Source organism: Ctenocephalides felis, unplaced genomic scaffold (genome assembly GCF_003426905.1).
Source record: "Ctenocephalides felis isolate EL2017-DRISC unplaced genomic scaffold, ASM342690v1 CF-g0.4_SCAFFOLD_01604, whole genome shotgun sequence".
Lineage (NCBI taxonomy): Eukaryota > Metazoa > Arthropoda > Insecta > Siphonaptera > Pulicidae > Ctenocephalides > Ctenocephalides felis.
The window spans coordinates 14,039,911-14,064,282 of record NW_020537758.1 but is presented as its reverse complement, the minus strand read 5'-3'; the positions used below and the strand labels follow the sequence as shown (position 1 = coordinate 14,064,282).

The window sequence follows — 24,372 nt, the reverse complement described above, 5'->3', positions numbered from 1 at the left end:
TGTTTTTGTCTCGATTAATTGCAAAGGTTTCACATGTTTTATCAAGTCATATAAATAATTTTGATTCGATAATATCATTTCATTTCATCGATTAATTAAATAATTCTCTTGAATAATTTTTTTTCTAAGTCCAAATTTTGTGATTATAATTCTTTCGAATAATTTTGTTTTTCTAAGTCTTCTCAGATATTTTTTTTTCTAAGTCCAAATTTCTGATTATAATTCTTTCGAATATTTTTTTTTTCTAGTCCAAATTTTCTGATTATATTTTCTCGAATAATTTTTTTTTTCTAAGTCCAAATTTTCTGAAACCTTTTCAATTAAGACAGACGAGTTATTTATGCATGCTGTATTATCCCAAAGCCAACATTCGAATGAATGAAACCATATTGAATATTTCACAACGAGAAAATTTTATTGGGACAAAGTCGTTAAAAAATTTCAATGTGACTTCATTTCATTCGAGTGTTGGTTTTGGGAATTGGTGTGAGGGAACACTAAAAAACATAAAAAAGTTTCAACGCTGAACAGAAAAGAGAAAAATTGATCTGGGACTTAGGGGTTTTTTTTTAGGTCCTTCCCTCCCCTTCCTCCTCCTCCTCCTCCTCTTTCCCCTTTTTTTTCCTTTTTTCCGCTTTTTTCCGCTTTTTTTCACATTTTTTTTCCTTTTTTGGTGTTTTTTTCGCATGTTGTGGATTTTGGGTAGATTCTTGGGTTCGGCATGCATCTTCCGCAATGTGTCCTCTCTGCGTGTAACCTCTCGCATCATGAACCTCAGGTTGACCATCACTTGGTGTGTTCGTTTCAGGACCCTTTGCGCTCGCCAACAGCCAGCCACCAGCACTGCTCCATTTTTTCTGCTTCCGAGTTGGTCGTCGTCGCCTTCAGCTGGACTCGATCCGTCTTACCTTGTGCCTGCCTCCAGAGTGATTTCACCGAGTATGCGGTCACTTAAACCGCTCGGCTATTTAAGTTGTTGATGATAAAAGTTATTTTTATTCCTATATTGTATTAATATTGAATTTTAATAAAGAATATGTATCATACTCATCTCTCTTATTCATCATCTGCCTCTACCCCTCTCTTTCCCCAGTTTTTCCTCTACTTTTTTTTTTTTTTCTCTTTATGTATCTCTCTTACAGTCAAGTGCGAACCTTGAATTTTTCAGAAATATTCTAAGTGTCAAGGTCGAAATGCGCCACCTGAATTCAATATTTTGAACTAATACACTCTCTGTTACAGTCAAGACGGAACTTGAGTTTTCTGTTTATCAGAAATATACTAAGTGTCAAGGTCGAAATGCGCCCTCTACAACTTAATTTTTGAACTAATATTTGATGATTCCGAAAAACTAGGATTCCAATTTTTCACCCGAGTCTTTGGGAATCGATCTGAAGAACTTTTAGCCAGTCAACGTGATGTCGACGACTAAACGCTCTCGGCTATTCGATTGTTACAGAACACGAATTTTTTTTGGAAACGCTTTTGTCTAAATCAAGAAGAACTGTTAAAGTTTGACAGCTCCAAGTATTTTGTGAAGACCTTTGCATCGGGCGCTCCACTCTAGTTATTTAAATTTAATCAATCCGCCATCTGAATTTAATTTTTTGAACTAACATCTGATAGTTTCGAAAAACTTTACAACAGTTATTTTTCATCTACACACAATTAGTTCTTCTGGGATCGATCCTACACACTCCCAACTACCACGACGACCACTTAACGCTCTTGGCTATCAGACGTCTCAGATGAAACGTTTTTAATGAGAATATCTTTTGTCTATTACGAGGGTTTAAAGATTTGGTGGTTATTTGGTGGAACTTGCACACTTCTACGCATTCCAATGCAACTACATTTTATCTGTTATTTGAAGATTCGAACTACAGCGCCATTGGTCTGGACAACCGCTGTTGCTACTTAACGACCTCGGCTATTCATTTCTTAATCGGAAAGAAATTAATGGGAAAGTCTTTTGTCTAGTTTGTGGTACTGAACTTTATGAAAAATAATTATAATTCTATTCAATTCTCATGCAGAAGATTCGAACTACAGAGTACATCATCGGACAACTGCTATTAAACGACCTTGTCCACGTAGTTGTTACACAAAACATGTGTTTGAGTTCTCATAACGACTTCTATTTTGTCTTTGATATTAAATATCCAACCACAACTCATCGGTTATTTTCTTACAGCTCCATTCAAGTACACTGAAGGACACACGATCTGCTGTGGACAACTGACAAATTGAGATCACATCATCATGATTTGGATTCGAACTGGATCACCCTGGACTCGATGATATTAGCGAAGTCTTTTAGCCGATTCAGCTACCGAGATGCAAAATGGCCGTCGACTATATGGGAGGACACTGAGAATGGATTTCTGGCCAATATGGGGGTGAAAAAAGACTAGAAGAAGTAAAAGTTACCGAAGGGGTTGCAAAATGATGGCATACGATTCTTCATGACTGTACGGATTTCGAGCGGGGGGTTTCAGGGGGGAGAATTTTGTCCGTTTTTTGCTCAGAACACCCCAAATCGATGATTTTAAAATTACACATATAATTGGGGTTGTTCAACCCCTGATGTTCTCTTTTATAGTAATTAGAATGTAAATTACATGTACAGTTAGCAATTATTGAATGAATAGTTTATGAATATAATAATTAAATAGTTAAAATTGATTTTTATACAATATATAAATTAATTGAGTATGTTTGAGCTTATAAAAATTAGACCTAAAATTATTATTATTGTTATAATATGTATTAAATATATATTTGCTTAATATTTAATATTTTGTAAACTAATGTTATGTTGATTTAAATAAATATATAAATTAAAATGCATAAATTTCTTTTATTTATATTTTGTATATTTAATAAAATTTGATATATAATTAATTTGCATTTTATAAAGACTTAAATAGAGTCTATGTATATTTTTTTTCCATTTTGCCACATTTTTTAATTAAAATAATCAAACAACAAAAAATCCTCTTAAATATTTACTACACCCCCATGTATTTATTAGGCAGTGTATGGACTCCCTAATAAAATTGGTACAGTCACCTCAAAATTGACAAGAAGTCGTCTGCGCTGGCAAATATCTCTAAATATACTGATATATAACTGGTGATGGACTCCCTAAACTGCACACGTATTCTTGATTCCACCAATCACGTGTATTCAATACACGCACACATACACAATGTGTAAATCTCTGACGCTGGCGCTACTCTAAACTCGGTGGCTTCGAGCGGAACTAACGTGGGCTATGAGAATCTTATTGGAATTTATATATCGCTCATATAATTAAAGAGGCGTATATATATATATATATATATATATATATATATATATATGCATCCATACTCCATATATTTTTATATATATATACATATATATATATACATATATATATAATATATATATATATATATATATATATATATATATATATTATTTATGTTCGCTCTTAAAAATTCTATTTATTATAGTATCAACAGTATTAATTTATTAATACGTGATTGGTGGATTCAAGAATAATATTTATATATTTATAAATTTATATCATTGGCGCCACTCGAAAAAATTTTGAGTGAAATTTTGAATGAGAATCTCATAGGAACTTTTATATATTATAATTATTAATAGTTGCATATACATCTAGGCGTTTCGAATCAAATTTATAAATGGTGTGCTATGAGAATCTTATAGGAATTTTATATATTTGTATTTATTATATATATATTATTTGAAATGAATCAGAAATCTTAATTTGAAAATATTTAATTAAATTTATTAAATAAATATGTTTCAAAAATATTAAATAAAACATACCTTTCGATTTTATTCTTTGGTGCATATAAATAAAAAACTTGGTTCACTGAAAAAACATGTGTATACTTACATACATACATACATATGTATATATATATATATATATATATATATATATATATATATATATATATATATATATATATATATATACATATATGGTAATATAATTTTCACTTGTTTAAGTAAATGAAAGAAACTGATTTCAATTTAACAACATATTAAATATATTTGGTCCAGTGGAATCGTACATTATGATATACATAATTATGAGTAATTTCAATTAACAAATATTTACCTAATTATTTCATATAAAATTTATTAATACACATAAGTGATTAAATATTTATCATTCTTAAAAATACATTATGATATATTTAAATAAAATAACAATTAAAGGTATCACATTCTTAGAATTTTAAAATCATACACAATTTTCACAGTTTAAGTAGGGAAGCAATGATAGAAATATCAAAATTACCATCACATCCTTAGTTTTTATGTTTTGTAGACAATTTGTGCTAAAATTATAAATATACATCAGTGATGCTGTATTTCTTGTGTGCTAAATATCTAACCAGTTTAAAATTTTCAAACTTTGTACAAAATATTACTTTTGGTCAATTTAATAAAATATCATCAATGCTATGTAGCCAAATAGTAAAGCACAAGGTAAGGTCATAGGCAAGATAAGAGCAATATCCAGGATATGAAACAAACTATTCCATCGACATGGTAAATGATACTTATATTATAATAATATATATTTATTAAGTAAATGTTTGTTTCGATATCACACTAAAGGTAAAATTTAATGACTTAGATATAAATAATCGCAATTAGAAATATTATGAACTGGCGCACAAAGTATAAAAGACATTTAAACAGATATAAGGTCTGTAGTCACTTCCATGTCAAATGTTAAAATATAATAACTATATTAAAATAAACACTTAACTATCATACAAGTCAAATGTTGAACCTAAATTATTTATCTTTTTCTTCAATAAAAATACATTCATATTATCTTTTCCCTTAACATATACACTTCCCCTCTCTTCGAATTCATACCTCTCTTGTAAAACAGACAGACAATGCTCTCCTATTTGAATTCTTCCATTTACACCCGTGGAGTCCATTCTGCTGGCAATATTAACGGCATCGCCCCAAATGTCGTAATACAATTTAGTGTTGCCAATAACACCAGCAGTTACTTCTCCAAAATTATACCCGATACGTAAAATTAAATTAAACTCTAAAAGATCTTTATTGAAACTGTCGATTACATTTTGCATTGCGATAGCAAAATCCATCAAAGCAAATAGATGCGCGTGAGGATTTTTATCCTCTTCCCTTTGTTGGGGATTTAGTCCGCTAGCAGCCATAAAAGTACTACCAATAGTTTTAATTTTTTCTACCGATTTAAATTCTGGCTTAGTGAGTAGTTCATCGAAATCGCCTATGAGTTCATTAAGAACTCTCAAATACTCTTTGCCACCTAAATACGACTCGTCGTACATTTCATTAAAATTTACTATACTGGCAAATATAATACCCACATTATCGTGATTTGCAGAATATTTAGCAGTGTTTTTTAATTGATCAGCTACATGTTGAGGTATAATATTATGCAGTAACCAATCAGCCTGATTTTTCATATTCTGGACTTTTGCTTTATCCTGATTTGCCACAACATTACCGTGAAAACTCAACCTGTAACTAATCTCAAATTCGCGGTTAAGAAACCAAACCAATATCAATAAAAGAATAACATCAATATAAATTTCAACGTGATATAAGTTATGATTAATGTATAGTGGCAATTTTTTTATCATGTTTATTCTTTTATCGATGAGTTGCATGGTTTTATTAGTTTCCGACAGAGTACTTTCTTTTGAAGCAGGAATTTTACTAGTTAATACAGACAAGGTATCCGTATGCTTAGAGTTTATTTCACTATCAGTGATAGAGTTCGAACTGTTTAATAAATATATAGTAATATTATTCGTATTAGGATTAGGATTTGGGGGTGTCAGTCTTTTTGGTTGCAACGTCGATAACGCTTTCAGAAAATTATATTGTACACTTATATTATGTGCGTTATCAATACGCATTTGTAAATTGTTTGTCTGTATTTTTACCGGGCAATTGAAAATGGCAATTCCAATAAAGGTAATAGCTCCAATAGTCAAAACTATGTTTTTCATCCAGCAGTTTAACTGTGTAAAGTTACAAAAATGAACTATGCATATAAAGAATAAATAACTAAAATAAAACTCGTTTATGTAAATCTGAGTGTGATCCATCAAAACAAAATTTGTGAGAACCGCGACCATTGGTAAGGACAATAAAACTGCTCCACAAAAATGCCATGGGTACCATCTGGAGAATACTTCGAAAACACTATCTGTGCAGATGTATCCTCGAGTGGTAACCTCTGGTTTGCAAATATTTCGAAAACATAAAAACAAAGCAAAAAACTGTAAACTGCTGAACATCATAAACATGCAAATCCACATCTTGTGTGGCATCTGGAGCAGGAATAACGATATTGATATTAATAGGTATATCACCGCTGATACCAAAACGTCTATGGGAGTGTTAAATTTAGAAGTCGCGAGTGTAGGTGGGTTTTCGTTTTCTTTTTCACCAATTTTATGAGCTCTAGCTCGGTATTCTCTCTCCATATCTTTATCTTTAAAAAATAAACTAATATTATACAATGGTGGCTTGACGAAGTAGCTTCTTTGTGATTTAACGTTGTCTTGAACGCATCGAATTAATTGTAGATCAGACTGTTTCCTCAGAGTTTGTGCAGTGATGATATCATTTTCATGCTGGACAGAATTACGAACATCCACACTGGAAAGCGATGAAGTGTAATAGCCAGAAACCCGATGCTGCATGATGTCCGAGTGCGATAGGTTGTGCAAGTTCATGGCATATATCTGAAAATAATAGTAAATAAATTTAATTGTTCACTTTTGAGTTACATAAATCTATTAAACTAATTCTGAAACTATTTGATATAAACAACATGTAAACTATTATATATAACTAGCAAACCCGACGAACTCCGTTTCGCGAAAGATGAAGAAATTTTTTGTTTGTTTTATATTTGAAAAGAAAAAATTTGATTTTATTATACAACAGTAATGAATTTATTTCGATTACAAAAATGAAGTGTTTTTTAGTTGAATTTCTCTGAGTAAAAGAAAGTGAATCCGCAATTATCCGTTTCATTGAAGTGCTCTTTGGTAAACCACATTTTTTATATTTGGTCTGACACAAAAGACCGGACGGTTTTCCAACTCGTGAACAGGTAACGTATAACTGCCCATGTGAAAAACAATGATTTTCTAAATAATCTATTTGAAATTTATCCCGCAAACACTAAGCGATTGACCTTGCGACTTGTTTTATTTTGAACGCAAGGCAAACTGGAAATTGCAATAGTTTGAAGTCAAACGGAAGACAGTCAAATCATTGGTATGTCACCAAATCGCCAGCAATTTTTGATTGAATGGTGAAATTCGGTGCGTGTACATATTATTCTTTGCGCCAAGCATAATTATGATAATTTTCACTAATGTCATTACTCGAATTTTAAATTACGGTGCGTGAAGTTCCAGCAGCTTGCATTAAGGCACGATGCCATGCACCACTAATTTTCTTAGCTATAAGCCTTGCGGAGCCTGAGACCTTTCCAACGAATGCAAAATTGTCAAAATCGGTTTGTGCGTTCTGTAGTTATTTCGCCAGGAAGGAAAACCTAACTTATTTTTATATATATAGAAGATAATCTATTTGAACTTATTGAAAACAATTGTTGATTATTTTTATTACTCGAATTTTTAATTACGGTGCATGAAGTGCCAGCAATTTGCATTAAAGCACGATGCCATGCACCACTAATTTTCTTAGCTATAAACCTTGCGGAGCCCGAGACCTTTCCAACAAATGCAAAATTGTCGAAATCGGTTCGTGCGTTCTGGAGTTATTTCGTCAGGAAGAAAAACCCGACTTATTTTTATATATATAGAAGATTAATAATTCAACTAACAGAACTAATTTTCAATATGTTTTTCTTAGACTTTGCATTATAAGCTAAAAACCATATATAGCTAAAAGATTATGAAAGAAATATAACATATATGTTAATAGTTTAATAACTGACCTGTTGTTGTATACTGGAACGCCTGCTATTACTTCTGATACCAGAATCTTTTCGGCTGCAAACAGAAGGACTAACGCTTCGCATTTCGTCTGTAGGAACTTTGAGTGCCCATGTCCCTTGCACATGATTTGCAACATTATTTTGGATATGGTTCATAGATATATTCAACGGTTGATCCACCGGTAACGGCACTGTGGCACTCGAAGCTCTTTCCAATGCTGCTACCTTTAATATAAAAATTCAAACTTGTATTTGCCCACCTCTTAATTAATTTATTATTAATTATTACCTCTGATTTACACCGCTGGTGCTTGTAGCTGCTAGCTCTTCCAAAAGGAGTAACATCGCTACGAGATTCATTGATGTAAGATCGTATATCCAAGTTATTTTCGCGTGGTTTAACCAAATTGGTAAATTGAATTGTATCATCTGATGTTACAGTCTGAATTACTATGGGAACTTGCTGATATCCATTACTCGCCGTTGGTTTACGCAGAGATTCTGATTCTGATTTCGTATCGATTAATTCCGGTTTTCTAAGGAATTTCAAGATTTTCCAAGGGTTGCTCTGTTTATTTTTCCGGACAGTAGTCCTGTAAACTCTGTCAGCATCTTCCTCGTTATCTGAATCTAAAATACTGGGTAAACTACTTGCTTTTGTCTTAAACGGATTTTCAGGAGCTTTGAGATGAGAGTCGCCAATTTTAGCAGTTGCATTGGCAGGTCTTAATAATCTAGGAGACGCTTGCGGTGAAATATTAGGTGAATGTCCAGCGCTTATGGGTTTTGTCGTAATTTTATGCATATTTGAAGAAATATTCATGGAATATCTTTTAGTTTTTGAGTCAGTTTTGTTGCACGAATTTTGGGAAATATTTCCCGCAGATACAGGTGAAATATTAGGAGAATTTGATGGAAAGCTATAATTACTTTTCGAAACAAACGGCGTACTCAGTGTACAAGTATGTGAACTGGATAACTTATTATTTAAATCTCTTCCAAACCTATCGGCTAATGTTGGATTATTAAGTCCTTTATTAACAAAATCTATAGGCATTGAGTTTGGCGTAGATGGAGGCGATATTTTGACTTGAGTTGGTTCCAAAACTGCTGATTTGGTTTCTTCCCAATCGTGCTGAATGTAGTGGTTATCTCTTCGCCCCTTTATGAAGTAGGTCTTGTGACCTATAAATATAAGATAGTGAATGAATTTAATCGCTCATTGTGCAAATATTTTGTTGATATAACTTTTACTCACCGCAAACTTCGTCGCCTTCTTCTAGAAGATAAGAATTACCAAGAAATTCGCATGTTTTATCGGATACGTGAACTTGTTTAGGACGGCCGGTAGATTCCATTCTGCAATATAAAACGATATAATTGTTTTATGATCACTTGAGTCATTCAGAAAGTTATATAAACAAACTAGCAAACCCGACGAACTCCGTTTCGCCACCAGACGGTTTCTTGAGAAAGATGAAGAAATTTTTGTTTGTTTCATATTTGAAAAGGAAAAATTTGATTTTATTATACAACAGTAATGAATTTATTTCAATTACAAAGATGAAGTGTTTTTTAGTTAAACTTCTCTAAGTAAATGAAAGTGAATCCGCAAATTATCCGTTTCATTGAAGTGCTCTTTGGTAAATTACATTTTTTATTTTTGGTCTGACGTTAACACAAACAAAGCGGATGGTTTTACAACTCGTGAACAGGCAACGTATAAATGCCCACGTGAAAAACAATGATTTTCTAAATAATCTATTTGAAATTTATCCCGCAAACACTAAGCGATTGGCCTTGCGACTTGTTATTGCGAACGAAAGGTGAACTGGAAATTGCAATCGTTTGAAGTCAAACGGAAGACCAGTCAGAATCATTGGTATGTCACCAAATCGCCAGCAATTTTTGATTGAATGGTGAAATTCAGAGCGTGTACATCATTATTCTTTGCGGCAAGAATTGCTCGTTGACTTAACCAAGCATAATTCTGATAATTCTCATTAATGTCATTACTCGAATTTTTAATTACGGTGCGTGAAGTTCCAGCAATTTGCATTAGGGCACGATGCCATGCACAACTAATTTTCTTAGCTATAAACCTTGCGGAGCCCGACACCTTTCCAACGAATGCTAAATTGTCGAAATCGGTTCGTGCGTTCTGGAGTTAAATCGTCAGGCCGAAAAACCCGACTTATTTTTATATATATATAGAATAGAAGATAAATATCAGATTCAAAAAATGTTAACTATGAAGCCAGCAGTTGTGATCATTATACAAATAGAATAGAGCAGGGCTCGGGATTAAAAGGTTCACTACATTTATCTCAATTTTTACCAATACTGTTGAGTAGAAATTTCTCAACAGAATTTACTTTCCATTTCTTCAACATACCTGTTGGCCAATGTGACATCATTACTCCAGACGTCGAATTTGAATCGCCTCGTGCCCACGATTCCGCAGAGTACGGTGCCCGTATGGACGCCGACGCGCATGGTGACGCCCTCGTGCCTTTCGGCGTCGAACTCGGCCATCGCCACGATCATTCCGAGGCCCATTTCCACGCAGCAGACGGCGTGGTCGGGCCTCGGCTCGGGGCAACCGGAGACGCAATAGTAACAGTCACCTGGGGAAGAAGAAATTATTTAGCATTTGGGGCGTTTGAATATTGTAATTAAAAAATCATGAATTTGTTGAAAAGTTGGAAATTAAGGAAACTATAGTTGTATGGAGCATATTTTCTTAAGGGGGTATTCTAGTGTAGAGCGATGAATTTTAGGTCATTTTTAAAGTGTCGTAAAAGAAAGCAATGAATTTTTTAACTATTCATTTTTTTACAATTTGTTTATTAATATTATTAAAATACAAAACAAAAATTAAAAAATAAAAAAGTTAAAAATTGTTAAAACTGGCAACTGATGAAGTGGGTGATCTCAAAAAATTGGCACCTCAGTCTTGACATGATTTCAGCCCTCCTAGCCATCGAAAATGCAAAAAATAAAAAGATTATTAATCTACAATGATGTCGCAATCGGCTGAACTAGCGATGAGTAAAAAATTTTTTTTTCACAAATTAGCGACTGTTTGAAAACAACAATTTTTTTTACTGTTTTTTTGAGTTTCTCGAATTTTTTAAAAATAGTAAAAATAGGAATTTCGGGATGATTCTAGTTCAGACTATAGATAGATCTAAAAACAATACTCTCTGAAAATTTCAAATAAATTGGTCGAGTAGAACTCCAGAAATCGTGACAAGAGTACTGAAAAAGTCTGTTCTGAGAAAAACGCAAAGTTTTGCGTGAAGCCAAACCAGTATGGAGACCGAGTCAGTAAAATGCCTATATCTCCTTCTCGTACTTATATTCTTAGATAGTTAAACTTTGAAAATATGAAATAAAAAAAATCGATTTTTTTGAATTTCTACACTAGAATACCCCCTTAAAGCATGTTGCATTAACTTTCTGATACGTATATATAATTAACTTAATAAGAACTGAGCTTCAGTATTTAGGTAAAATGTTTAATTTAATTTAATTTTATTTGAGATCTTTACCATCTTTCGAGCAGTTTTTGAATTTTTAGAATCGTTTCAAGATTGTGGGCTAAAACATAGCCGAAAAATTTATACTTTTTTGCTAATTAGAAAGAAACGGCTTAGCCGTTCGTCGCATATAGCTGACAAACGCTTTATCGAGTAATATTCGAGCGGCTTTTAAATTTTTGAAACCTGTCCAGACATTTTTGAGGAAAAGTCCACAAAAATCTGCTAAAGTGACACACACACATACTTTTTCGAATTTGCTTCTGATTCGATTCAGAAAAGCAAATCGGATTTTTTCGAGAAAACACAAACATCTTCTTGGGAAATTTAAAAAGGATGAAATAGTTAAGCGTTGTAATGTGCATAATAATACACAAACACACACATACATAGACACACACACATACATACATATATATATATATATATATATATATGTATATATACATATAAACACACAAAAAATCAAGATTTTATTAAATCTTTATTATCGAGCGTTTAGACATATTGACCTAATGAATAGTAAACGTTGGTTTTCCACATTTTTTATATACCCTCACTTTAATTCTTTAATATATCCATGCAATCAAATTTTTCACATGTATCTAATCAAGACATAAATTGTAAATGAAGATAAATGTTATTCTATGTTGCTCTGTGAAAATATAATAGACGTTACTTTAAAAAAAATTATTCGCATGCGATATAATAAATGCAATTATGCTTGTGGTGTATATAAAATAGCATGACATAAGATTAGATGTCGAAACGTTTCGTAAAATAAAGATTCTCAAAAAATATTGATTTAATTTTGTGTAATATCTTTCAAAATTAATAAACAAAATATAAAGAAATTATTTAAATGTAAACTACGACAAGAATTAATGTAAAATGTAAAATATCATTTAATCATCTTATAGATTATAACTTGCTCATGAAAAGAACAATTTAATCTTACACAATAAGTGCTCATTAATTAGTCTGGTTCATTTAAGAATCCTTTCTCAGACGTAATTATCTTAATCGGAAAATACTTCATCGTCTTGCTTTACTCGACAAATATTACACAAAACGTGAAAGCAATTATGTGAATTGAAATACAGAAGCAATAATAATAGAATACATTGCTTGTAGGGCATCTGCTTAAAAGAAGCCGTTATTAATTGATTCTAGAAGATTCAATATAAATAACAAGTTATTTGTAGTTAATGAGTGTGATGAAAGTATGAGCGAAAGTTTAAAATTGAGAATTTATGAATAATTTAAAAAAATGTAAACAAGCCATTAATTCGATTAGCAAAAACTTTAGAAAAACATAAGTAAGTATACCAAATTGCAAAGATAAGATTATACAAAAATGTAAAGGTACGCTTGCGAAAGCTCATTTTGAAACATTATCCCACCCACTAAGATTTTTTATTAAAATATCCATCATATCAAATATTCTGTTTAAGACGTACATATATCAATTCACGATTGATATCATCAAGACGTTGCTTTTGGCATCTGACATCCTATATAATCGTTTCCATGTTCTGTAAATAGATTACAATTGTGATAGATAGTTCGATCTCAAAACTATATGCCATATGATACATTCAAAATTGATTCGGAAGATTTGGCAACTATCGTCAGAAACCATCTGGATTTAATTTAAACTTGAAAGTAGTTGAGAGGGCAATAATAATATTCTATTCAAAAATTTGACTAGAGATAATAAAATATTCAATATCGTGATTGTTTTTCTATTATTATATTATTATTGCAATTTTGATGAATTTGTGTTGTTAATAATGAATGAAAGCAAATTAATTACACCAACCGCCATCAAATATCTATGTAAATGAGCAAACATACAATAATCTCAAATTACAAATATTGCAAGACGAGGTCAATTAACATTTATGGCAAAGGTTACTGAACATATCAAATATCAGACGTTAACTAAAATCTTTAATGATAATAATCTTTACGATATCGTTTTTGTTGTTACTTCTATAATTATAATTAGCAATCAATAAATAATTATTACACACATACACACACACACACATATATATATATATATATATATATATTGAGGATTTTATACACATATATATATATATATATATTGAGGATTTTATACACATATATATATATACATATATATATATATATATGTATATATATATATATATATATATATATATATATTTAATAATGATTTTCAGCCAGTCGTCGAAAAAAGGAACAAATAAATACAAATATTTATTTATAATATACGTTTCGACACGGATTGTGTGTCATCATTCAGCAAAGTTTTTGTTAACAGTATCTAAAAAATATTTACACAGTCTTTTTTTTTTAAAAAATAAACTTAATTTCATATTTAAAATAATTAAAAGATATACACACGACACCAGAAAAAAAAACATTTTTTTTAAACATACATATAGAAAAACCAATCATACATTACATATAAAATAAATGTATAAAATAAACAATAATAAATAATGAAAAAATTTTTTTTCCTACTGTGGTATGTACGAGTATATCGTATATCTTTTAAATATTTTAAATATGAAATTAAGTTTTTTTTTTAAACTGTGTAAATATTTTTTAGATACTGTTAACAAAGAATTTGCTGAATGATGACACACAATCCGAGTCGAAACGTACATTTTAAATAAATATTTGTATTTATTTGTTTCTTTTATTTCGACGACTGGCTGAAAATCATTATTCAAGATATGTCTCAACCTCGAACAAAAAAATTTAATTATTATATATATATATATATATATATATATATATATATATATATATATATATATATTTTATTTATTTATTATAAACACACGAGTGTGTTGAAATTACGCAAATAGTTCAAAATAAGATATCAGTACCTGCTACATAACACGTTAGTCACCACGATAATATCTGAAAAAAATCTCTAGAAGCCATGGTAACTTTATTAGATTATTTAGTTAAAAATGTATCAAGAAAAATAATTGTCCAAATTTCTGAAAAAACAATATGACTGACTTAACCTTATATTAAAACTCTTTTCTATACAAACAAGCCAAGAAATTTTCAGGTCAGATATATATGCCTGACATGGCTTCTGTAGAACATCTTAGTGTCAGACACATATGACTGACATGACGATTAACGTGTTATAGATTCTTATATATAGGGCCATACATATATAATAAATCAATTTCTAACTCACCCAAAGTGGAAATCTTTTCGCAGCCATTATCCGTGCAGAGCGTATCAAATTTCTCGAATAAATCGTTAAGTAATCCGACAAGTTGTTCAGCGCTCTTATTACTGCTCATTTTCGTAAAACCCACTATATCAGCGAAGAGTATGCTCACATTTTCCATGCAATTCATATTGAAAGGACGAAAAAGTCGTTTGAGATCCGATGGATTCGAAGTCCTCGGACGCATGTTAGCATAAACCATCTGATCATTATCAATATTCCTTTCATTCATCAACCAATCGGCCACCTTTGGAGGCATTACAGAATGTATCATCTTCTCCTTAAGCTGTTTTTCCCATTCCAGTTGCTGTCGGACCAGAAGGCTTTGACCGACCTTCATAAAAGTCCCTCGCATCCGAACCAATGTCATTGTGAGTATGTGCAGACCCAAAATGTGAATGCACAATTGCATTAGTATGCGAATGAAAACTGATGTTAATTTATGTGATTCAGCGTCATTATGAAGATTTACGACAACTATTTCAAAAACAATCGAATAAAGCACGCATATTGTTATCGAAATGTACAGCGGTAGAGGTATTACTGTGTAAATAACCAGAAGTATCTCGACGCATATCGCAAAATGTCCAACTGAGCTCAATGCAAATTTTTCTGTCTGGCCCACCAGGACTGAGCTAATGGATAACAGACAAAGGCTGACCGAGCACAAAATAAAAGCGACGCTGAATGATATTTTATACATATGGGTGCGGTATAGATCATGGTATGTCAGCCATAAAGTACTGCCTATGAAGAGAATCAGCAAGGCCAGGATGACGCAAAAGAAGCCCCAGTGTTGTACATTTCCTGAGAGACCGCTGGACAAGAAGTAGAAGAACCACATGATTGTGCAGAGCAGAATGTAAAGCAGCGCACATCTGAAATAGGAAAAAAATCATAGAAAAAATAACAGTGATAATCAGATACAAAATTGGTGAAATTAAAATATAATATCTTCCTGCAGAATTAGGACGAAAATATTTGCAACGAAATTTGTCATCGAAAATTATCATTTTTTATTAACTTCCCGAAAGAGAAATTTATGTTTTCATCAAAAAATCCGATTCGATAATTTTATATTTTCTCGACGTTTCAAGCCATTCTGAATCGAATGAGACCAATTTTGGAGAAAATATGCATGTGTGTGTAAACAAATTTTTTGTTGGAAATCGACGTTTTCTCAAAAACGGCTGGACCGATTTCAAAAATTTAAAAGCCATTTGATGTAACTCAATAAAGCTATCGTGTTTCAGTTTTGTGCGACGATCTGCCGAGCCGTTTCTTTGTAATTTGGAAAAAAAAGTGTTAAACTTGTCATCCACATTTAAGCTTGTACTACCGATTTGATTTTAAAAAATCAAAAACTGTTCGATAGATATTGGTTGGAAATCGTCCTGATTAGTTTTTGGTAAAGATCGGCCGGGCCGTTTTCTTGTAATAAAGTTTAAAAAAAATAAATTTCGACGATTTTTATGATTTTTTTTTGACGGTAGATACCATAGACTTGTAGATCATACTAAAATATTACGGTCCTACGACAAGTCGTTTAATTTTTAAAATTCTTCAAAGTTTGCAAAAATTAGTATCGTTTTTTTGGCATTTGTCAAAATTAGACATTTGATCGACGTTTTCTTGAAAACGCCTGAACCGATTTCAGAAATTTAAAAGCCATTTGATGTATCTCAATGAGGACTATCGCTTATCAATTTTGTGCGGTGATCGGCCGAGCAATTCCTCTGAAATTTGGAAAATTTAAGCCGATTTTTATGAAACTTTTTTTGATTGTATATATCATGGTCTTATACAACTTATTGAAATATTACGGTCTTACGACAAGTAGTTTAATTTTAAAAATTCATCAAAGTTTGAGAAAATGATTGTTTTTTTGACGTTTGTTAAAATTAAAATTAGACGATTTACTTGGTGTAACGATAGAATACTTGGTCTTAATAAACATACTAAACCATTAAAGTCCTACGAAAATTGGTTCAATTATAAAAATTATTGATTTTTGAAAATTTGCTTTTAGAAACTACTCCGAGTTAACGTGTTCGCTCGTTTTCAATTATGTGTAATAAATTAACTCAGAATACTTTTAATCACTCATAAATTAATTTATTTTTATTAATTAAGTCAATTATTTAAACATATCATGGAATTTCATGTAACTTGCCTCAAGGCAAAATACCAATACCAACTAGTTTCTTTAAAATAATTAATATCACATCTATTTTAATATTAATCCAAATTGTAATATTGATAGTATTAAAAAATATTGTTTTTATATAAATTTAAAAACAGCAATTTCTATCAGCTTTCATGGATACTTTTTCAATTAAAAAGAAGTTTATGAAAAACATTCAATATTTTATCATCGAGTCTATGACTACACTGACAATAACCATAAGAGACTAGAAGACCTATAGGTGTATAAAGATAGCAATTACTTCGTTGAAATATAATTAAATTCAAGCACTTTACTTGGCAAGAACTCAGCTGAGTGTTTTCAATTTTGCCTTTCGCCTATCATACACAAACACTCCGTGCCAGTGAAGTTCTTTGTACAATGCACTATTTATACAAAACAAAAGCTTTCGATTTTAATTAATAATTGATTTATGGGAATAATAGAAATGATTTAGGTAATATATAACTTTATGATAATAATATAATAGATAAGCTAGGAAAATTATTTTCTATATATTTTGACTATATATAAATATAACAGCAATCAGAATTTGATGACCAATATGAGCTTTTGCCAAGATTTTGTCTATTTATGGCGTGTTTTTATTGATGGCCCAGTCCTATTTTTATGTGATAAAGTTATTGTTGCAATTTGTGTAATACTGATGATTTTTTTATTGGTGCAGTATTGCCGGAGACCACCCAAATGATTTAGATAACAAAGTGTACTTAGAAAGTCAGCACACTAGATCAAAATGCAAACTACTTGGTACACTATTTGGTATATATACTATTTTATAGTCAATATAGTCAATATTGTATTCTTTTTAGTAATCTGTGCTCATTGTTCCTGTATAAACAGATTGCATAATAAAAGTTGTATTTAAAAAAAAATATTGGTGTAAAAATATATTGCTATTTGCCACTACTCCTTCATATCATATCAGGATGCCTAGGCAGGTGCCCAACCTAGAACTTTTGAGTCAAAATTCCATAGCTCTGACCACAAGAGTTATAAAATTATTTGCAAACGAAAGATCAATTATGATAATATTCTCGCCTCCGTATTAAACGATTATAAAAAAGCTATGTATCTTCTTTCATGGCTGATAGAAAGTAGACGTTGCTAAGAATATCGCATTCATTGTGATGAGAGGAATCGTTTAAATCGAAAAATTAACTCAAGGTCATTTTGCGATACCGCTCAAGGCCTTTATGATGCTTTTGATACGTTTGTTTATATTATTACTTCCTCAATTAAATTCAATTGGATTTGTTCAATACCGGCTGATTACATGAGGCCAACGGCCTATTTGTGCGGTTTTTTGACTCGCTAATTATCATATGCAAATTGGTTGCAGAGACGACACACTTACGGTAATTTGAAAATATTTTAAATTGTATCTCGCAATTGCATTTTATCTCACAGTTAGATGAGATGCTATTGTTAAAGCTTACAATTGCATTGTACGTTTTTATTGAATAAAAATGTACTTCAATGTAAAAGAAATTAAACTTGATCAGATATAAGAAACGACTGGCTATTTCCTCAAACAACAGGAAAGTTAATGTTGAAATATTGACTGAAATAAAAATTTATCCTTACTAGCTAATTTAATTCTACGTTTTCCAGCATATATTGTATTTAGAGTAAAGAAATTAGTTTATATTGATGGGATCTTCAAATGTCTTCTCACTTTGTGTAACAGTTTGTTTAATTATGGATAATATATAAAAATCTCGAAACTTGGCAACTTAGCGTCAACAAAATCAATATCATTTGGAGTATATTATATAGATTGAAATATAATAGATTAAAAATGACCAAAGATTTTATATTGAATAATTCGTATTACAAACTAGTGGGGTGTATGGCATCGTGCCTTAAGGCAAATTGCTGGAACTTCCCGTACCGTAACGAAATCTTAGAGGAATACTGAATGTTTTCAAATAGATTATTATTAATATTGTAACATTGTCTAATATTTATAAGAATTATATAAAGTGAATTGCAAAGCTGAAGTTATTTGTTTAAAGTATAATAGAACTATAGTCAGAATTAAAAATAAAATCTGAATTATTTTCGATATACAAAAATTTTTTTTTTTGGAAAAAAAAATTGAAACAAATTTTTTTTTTCCAAACTCAATTATTTTGTTAAAACAAGCTGAAAGTTCTTTGAATCATTTAAATTGGACGCTTAGTTCTCTCAAAAACTGCCATTTTTTACACATTTAGCTCCGTATCTTCGAATGGCTGGGCCTGCCTTTGCCAAAAACTAATAAACACTTCTTCCAATCATTACTAATTGAATGTTTTTTAGATCATTCAACTCGAATGCTCCGTTTTCTCAAAAACTCGATTTCTATTTTCTGCACTTTTTGGTCTTTATCTCCGTAACTGCTCGACCTGCCTTTGCCAAAAACTAATCAGCTCATCTCCCTAACAATAGGAATCGAATGTTTTTTAAACCATTCAAATCGGTTGATCCGTGCGCCCGAAAACATTTTTTCTGAGGTATGCCAAAATGTTCAGAAACCTTCGAAACGACGAGAAATGTAAAAATTTTCAATTTCGATTTTCGGCCCTATAATAGTTAGAAATTTAATAAAATATTATATTCAAAAAAAAAAATGTTCATTGTACAATCAGTTTCATTGCGTGACTTTTCGGATAATGGTAATCAATAATTAAATTGTAATTAACATGAATATTAATCTAAATTGGGGAATGCTATCATTAAACTTGACCGATCTGCTAATAAAAAAATTGTTTATTACAATCAAAACCCATTGAGCATTTTCATTTTGAAATTAATTCACACGGGATCTTGCACTGCAAATAAGATTTATCTAATATCACTTGACTCGATTCAACTTTGCACAACTAAATTCAATTGAACTTTTGCAACACTTGCTTAATAATTCTATGAAATTGTCTAGATCATGACAATCACGAATGGTATTATTTGAATTGTAGAGATATTTCGTAGAAGAACTAGTGCTAAAAATGCAAATTTAATCATTTGTTTACAATGATAAAAACAAATTAGTTCGTTTAACCGTTTTGCTATTTTTTAAACTTCGTTCATGAATAAAATATTTGCATAAGTAGTATTTTAAAATGTGAATGAATGAATATTATGCATTTCAAGCACATCATGATTTATACAAATCTTAGTCATATAACCCACATAAATTATATTTTCCCAAATATTTTTCTTTATCCAAACGCATATAAAAATAAAATATATTCCAGTTACAATTCGCAAAAATCCAGTGAAACGTAGTTTAAAATATTTACATAAAAGAGCATCGAAACTGTTCCACCGTTACTGCTCTATTCTGACAAAATATTTATCCCATAAAAATCTATGTAAACATAGTATTATATTTTGTACAAAAATAATTCTGCATAACATATAAATCTTCGACCCAGTCCAAATATTTTTCTAAGAATCATATATTATATTTTTAGAAAGAAAATATTTTTATGTTATTTTGAATTTCATCAAAAAATATAAACCATAACCAGACACCTTTCTTGTCATATCTAATTATAACTTTTAATTTGTTTTCGGTGGCAGCAAGAAATTTAAAGCCATTTCATTTGGAATATAATTAATATTACTTTATGATGGTATAATAACATTCATATCAGTTTCATTGCGTGACTTTTCGGATAATGGTAATCAATAATTAAATTGGAATTAACATTATTATTAATCTAAATTGGGAAATAATAAAAATATTATTTATTACATGATACAAAATTTATTATTATTATTTTTTAAATATGTTACACAATGATTGCAAGTAAATTTAAATTATTATAAATCAAAATTAATACCTTTGTGTCTATAATTTCCAATTTTCATATATTTCAAGCTTAATGATTTTCTATCCAAAGTTATACTAGAAGTTCGCACCAATTAAATCTATTGAAAAGTTTCGGCATAATAAATTATCAGTTCGGCTTCAATTTAGATGAACGATCATTCTATCAATATTACATACGTCAAAGTTCTATGAAAAACGTTATTTGCAATAAACCTCATACAGAGTAAACTTTACGAGCGATTTATTTGCGAAATAATAAATAATTTTGCACGTGAGCTGAAAATTTGAATTACAAATTTGAACTCGCTAATATATATATATATATATATATATATAATATATATATATATATCTTGATAGTTTTTGTGTCGAAACGTATAAATAAAAGTATTTACACTTTATACCTTTTTTATTTCGACGAATGGGCTGCTAGTTACTTTGAAATATATATATATATTTTATATGTATATATATATATATATATATATATATATATATATATATATATGCATCTATATTAGGGTGATCCTTAATATGGACATTTTCGAATTTTCTTGCTCCCAAGGGTTCCAATTTAAAAAAAAACTATTCTCTGGAAGTTTTACCTCTTAATATTGTCTTTTAGATAGAGCGCAATTCAATCATAGTTTTGTATGGAAATAGCATGAAAAAATTTTCAAAAATTTTGCAGGGCGTCAAATTTTCAATAAAAAATGACATGAATTTTCACTTTTAATTCATTTGTCGCTAAATTATACCTAAAATTTTTTTTTTAATTTTCAAAATTTTTTCCATGCTATTTCCAGACGAAGTTTAATTGAATTGCGCACTATCTAAAAGTTAATATTAAGAGCCAAAACTTTCAGAGAATTGTTTTTTATCAATTTGGAACCATTTGAGCCCCTGGGAGCAAGGAAATTCGAAAGAGTCCATATTAAGGACAATCCTAATATATATATATATTATATATATATATATATATACTTATATAATTTTATTAATTTTAACTAAAATTTTATTTCAGCAAAAATAGTATACAGGAGACTGGGTTGTGCCAGGGCACAATAGTGGCAGTCGCCTTAAAAACTAAACTTTGAGATAAGATCTAAAAGGAGAAAGATGAAAAATGTTTGTTCGAACAAGTTTCTATTATTGCATTGAGTCATTGAGTTACCTATTTCTGACAATAGAAGACGTTATAAACCATTTCGGTGTTTATACCGGCTTGTATTTTTATGTCACAACCGTCCTGGGAGTGTGGCCGTATTTAAGGTCAGTATTTCAGTATTTCCACTTACAAAAATGTTCAAATTTTCATTTAATTTACTTTTCTCAAAGCAAACCGGTTAATTAACAAAATTATTGCCGATGAAAAAAGTTATGTTAACATATTAAAAAATGTATTACCCATAAAAATATTTTCAATACACAAAATGTTGATACAGTTTGTATATGCATATAGAAACTTTCACAGTAAAAGCGAAAAGTTGCAAAACATTATTATGTGAAAAATAAGCGCAATAAATAGGGTCTTATAGAGCTCTTTGAATAACGCAACCCTAAAATTTACCGACAGCAAAATATCTAGCCTTTTCCTAAAAACGATCAATCCCTTGGGATAATTTGATCATTTCTGACAAACGCACGTGCTACAAGAAATATCGGAAATATTTGACCTATTTTCCGTTTCTATTGTTAATATTTGCGAACATCCTGACGTACAAAATGATAAAATAGTAATCAAATCAAAAGAGGTAGATTCCATAACTACATCCATTTGCCCATCGATCTGCTCCTTCTCCAGGAGGCCAATTAGAACTCAACATCGTCTGTTTCATCAACTGCGCGCAGTCTTAAATCGAATTTGCAAAATGTGCTTATATAGTAGGTGGATGGATCGAAGAAAAATAAACGGACGAAGGCTCTTTCGAGCTATAAATAACTTGGAAGCCGTATGTCTGGTCGGTAAAGTCATTGGCAGTGTCTATTGGTTAGAGGAAATACCTGGAATGATATGTGTTTACAGCGTCAGAGGGACAGATGATATAGAGATAGTTCTTTTTTTTCAAAATACGCACTCTTGCGCGATATTGAGATCGTCGCCCCGCAGTGGGAATAGATTGCTTTGTCGACAAAGAGCTGAAGGTATTTTTCATAACATAACATTAATTGTATTTCGATCGATTTTTGCACATCAGAGGATGAGGTGAAACACCTCAAATTAATAAATAATGCGCTGCTCACACACACACATAAATCAAAATGTTTTCAATAGAACGATGAGAATAATATTAATAAATAGTAGAAGGCAGGTTCATGATGTGAGAGCCACCACAAATCAATGAGTTACTTTTCCTTCCTTATTATCATTACCACTATTTCTCTCTTTTTATAGGATGTATATAGATATTATTCAACACCAAACAAATTTTTATTATCATTATAAGAAAACTTAATATGGGGCTAATTGTTAACTAGTTGGTATTGGTATTTTGCCTTGAGGCAAGTTACATGAACTTCCCGAAATGTGTAAATAATTGACTTAATCAATAAAAAATAAATTAATTTATGAGTGATTATAAGTATTCCGAGTGGTTTTATTACACATCATTGCAAACGAACGAACGAATACGTTAATCGGAGTATTTTCTAAAAGCAAATTTTCAAAAATCGATAATTTTAATTTATCAATAATTATAATTGAACCAGTTTACGTAGGACTTTAATGGTTTACTATGTTCAAGACCAAGTACACTATCGTTATACCAACTAAATCGTCTAATTTTATTTTTAACAAACGTCAAAAAAACTACTCATTTTCTCAAACTTCGATAAATTTTTAAAATTAAACTACTTGTCGTAAGGCCGTAATAATTCAGTAAGTTCTATAAGACCATAATATATATCGCCAAAAAAGCCATAAAAATCGGCCTAAATTTTTTTTTTCAACAGTTAATTACAAGAGAACGGCTCGGTAGATTTTCACATAAAACTAATCAGTATCATTCCCAACTAATATCTTTCGAACAGTTTTTGATTTTTTAAAATCGATTCGGTAGTATGAGCTATGAAATGTGGACGAAAGGTTTAACACTTTTTTCCAAATTACAAAAAAAAACGGCTCGGCCGATCGTCGCACAAAACTGAGAAACGATAATCCTCATCGAGATACATCAAATGTTTTTTAAATATCTGAAATCGGTTCAGGCGTTTTTAAGCAAACGTCGAGAAAGTTCTAATTTTTCAAATGCCAAAAAGACCATTCTAATTTTTGCAAACTTGAGAAAACGTCGATTTACGGCAAAAAAATCTGTTCACATACACATACACACACACACATACTTTTTCCAAATTTGGTCCCCCATTCAATTCAGAATCGCTTGAAATGTCGAGAAAACATAAACTTCTCCTTCGGGAAGTTAAAAAGCCAAGGAGAAAAAATATTTCCCAATAAAATAATTTACTCTCAATCCGCAAAAACACTTTACTTGAATTTCCATAATGCTAAAATGTTAGGCAAGCATGCTTTTACAG

At 30.6% G+C, this 24,372-nt stretch overlaps 1 protein-coding gene across 1 annotated transcript; it reads right to left on the bottom strand.

The window, feature by feature from the left end:
* Positions 1-4,424: 4,424 nt before the first annotated feature.
* LOC113372909 (adenylate cyclase type 9-like) lies at positions 4,425-15,689 on the bottom strand. The gene is made up of 7 exons (XM_026613245.1): positions 14,777-15,689; positions 10,416-10,647; positions 9,279-9,379; positions 8,310-9,205; positions 8,021-8,245; positions 5,776-6,791; positions 4,425-5,661 (listed from the first exon to the last, which is right to left on the bottom strand). The coding sequence occupies exons 1-7, from the start codon at positions 15,654-15,656 to the stop codon at positions 4,797-4,799; spliced, it is 4,215 nt and encodes a 1,404-aa protein (XP_026469030.1). The 5' UTR covers positions 15,657-15,689; the 3' UTR covers positions 4,425-4,796.
* Positions 15,690-24,372: the final 8,683 nt, after the last annotated feature.

What these genes read in the sequence shown, in the direction of transcription:
- LOC113372909 (XM_026613245.1), bottom strand. Translation starts at nt 15,656, where the DNA reads ATGTGGTTCTTCTACTTCTTGTCCAGCGGTCTCTCAGGAAATGTACAA. An exon ending in CGAAAAGATTTCCACTTTGG is followed by an intron (nt 10,648 to 14,776) that starts GTGAGTTAGAAA and finishes CTTCTTCCCCAG; the next exon opens with GTGACTGTTACTATTGCGTC. An exon ending in GTTCCAGTATACAACAACAG is followed by an intron (nt 6,792 to 8,020) that starts GTCAGTTATTAA and finishes TATTATTTTCAG; the next exon opens with ATATATGCCATGAACTTGCA.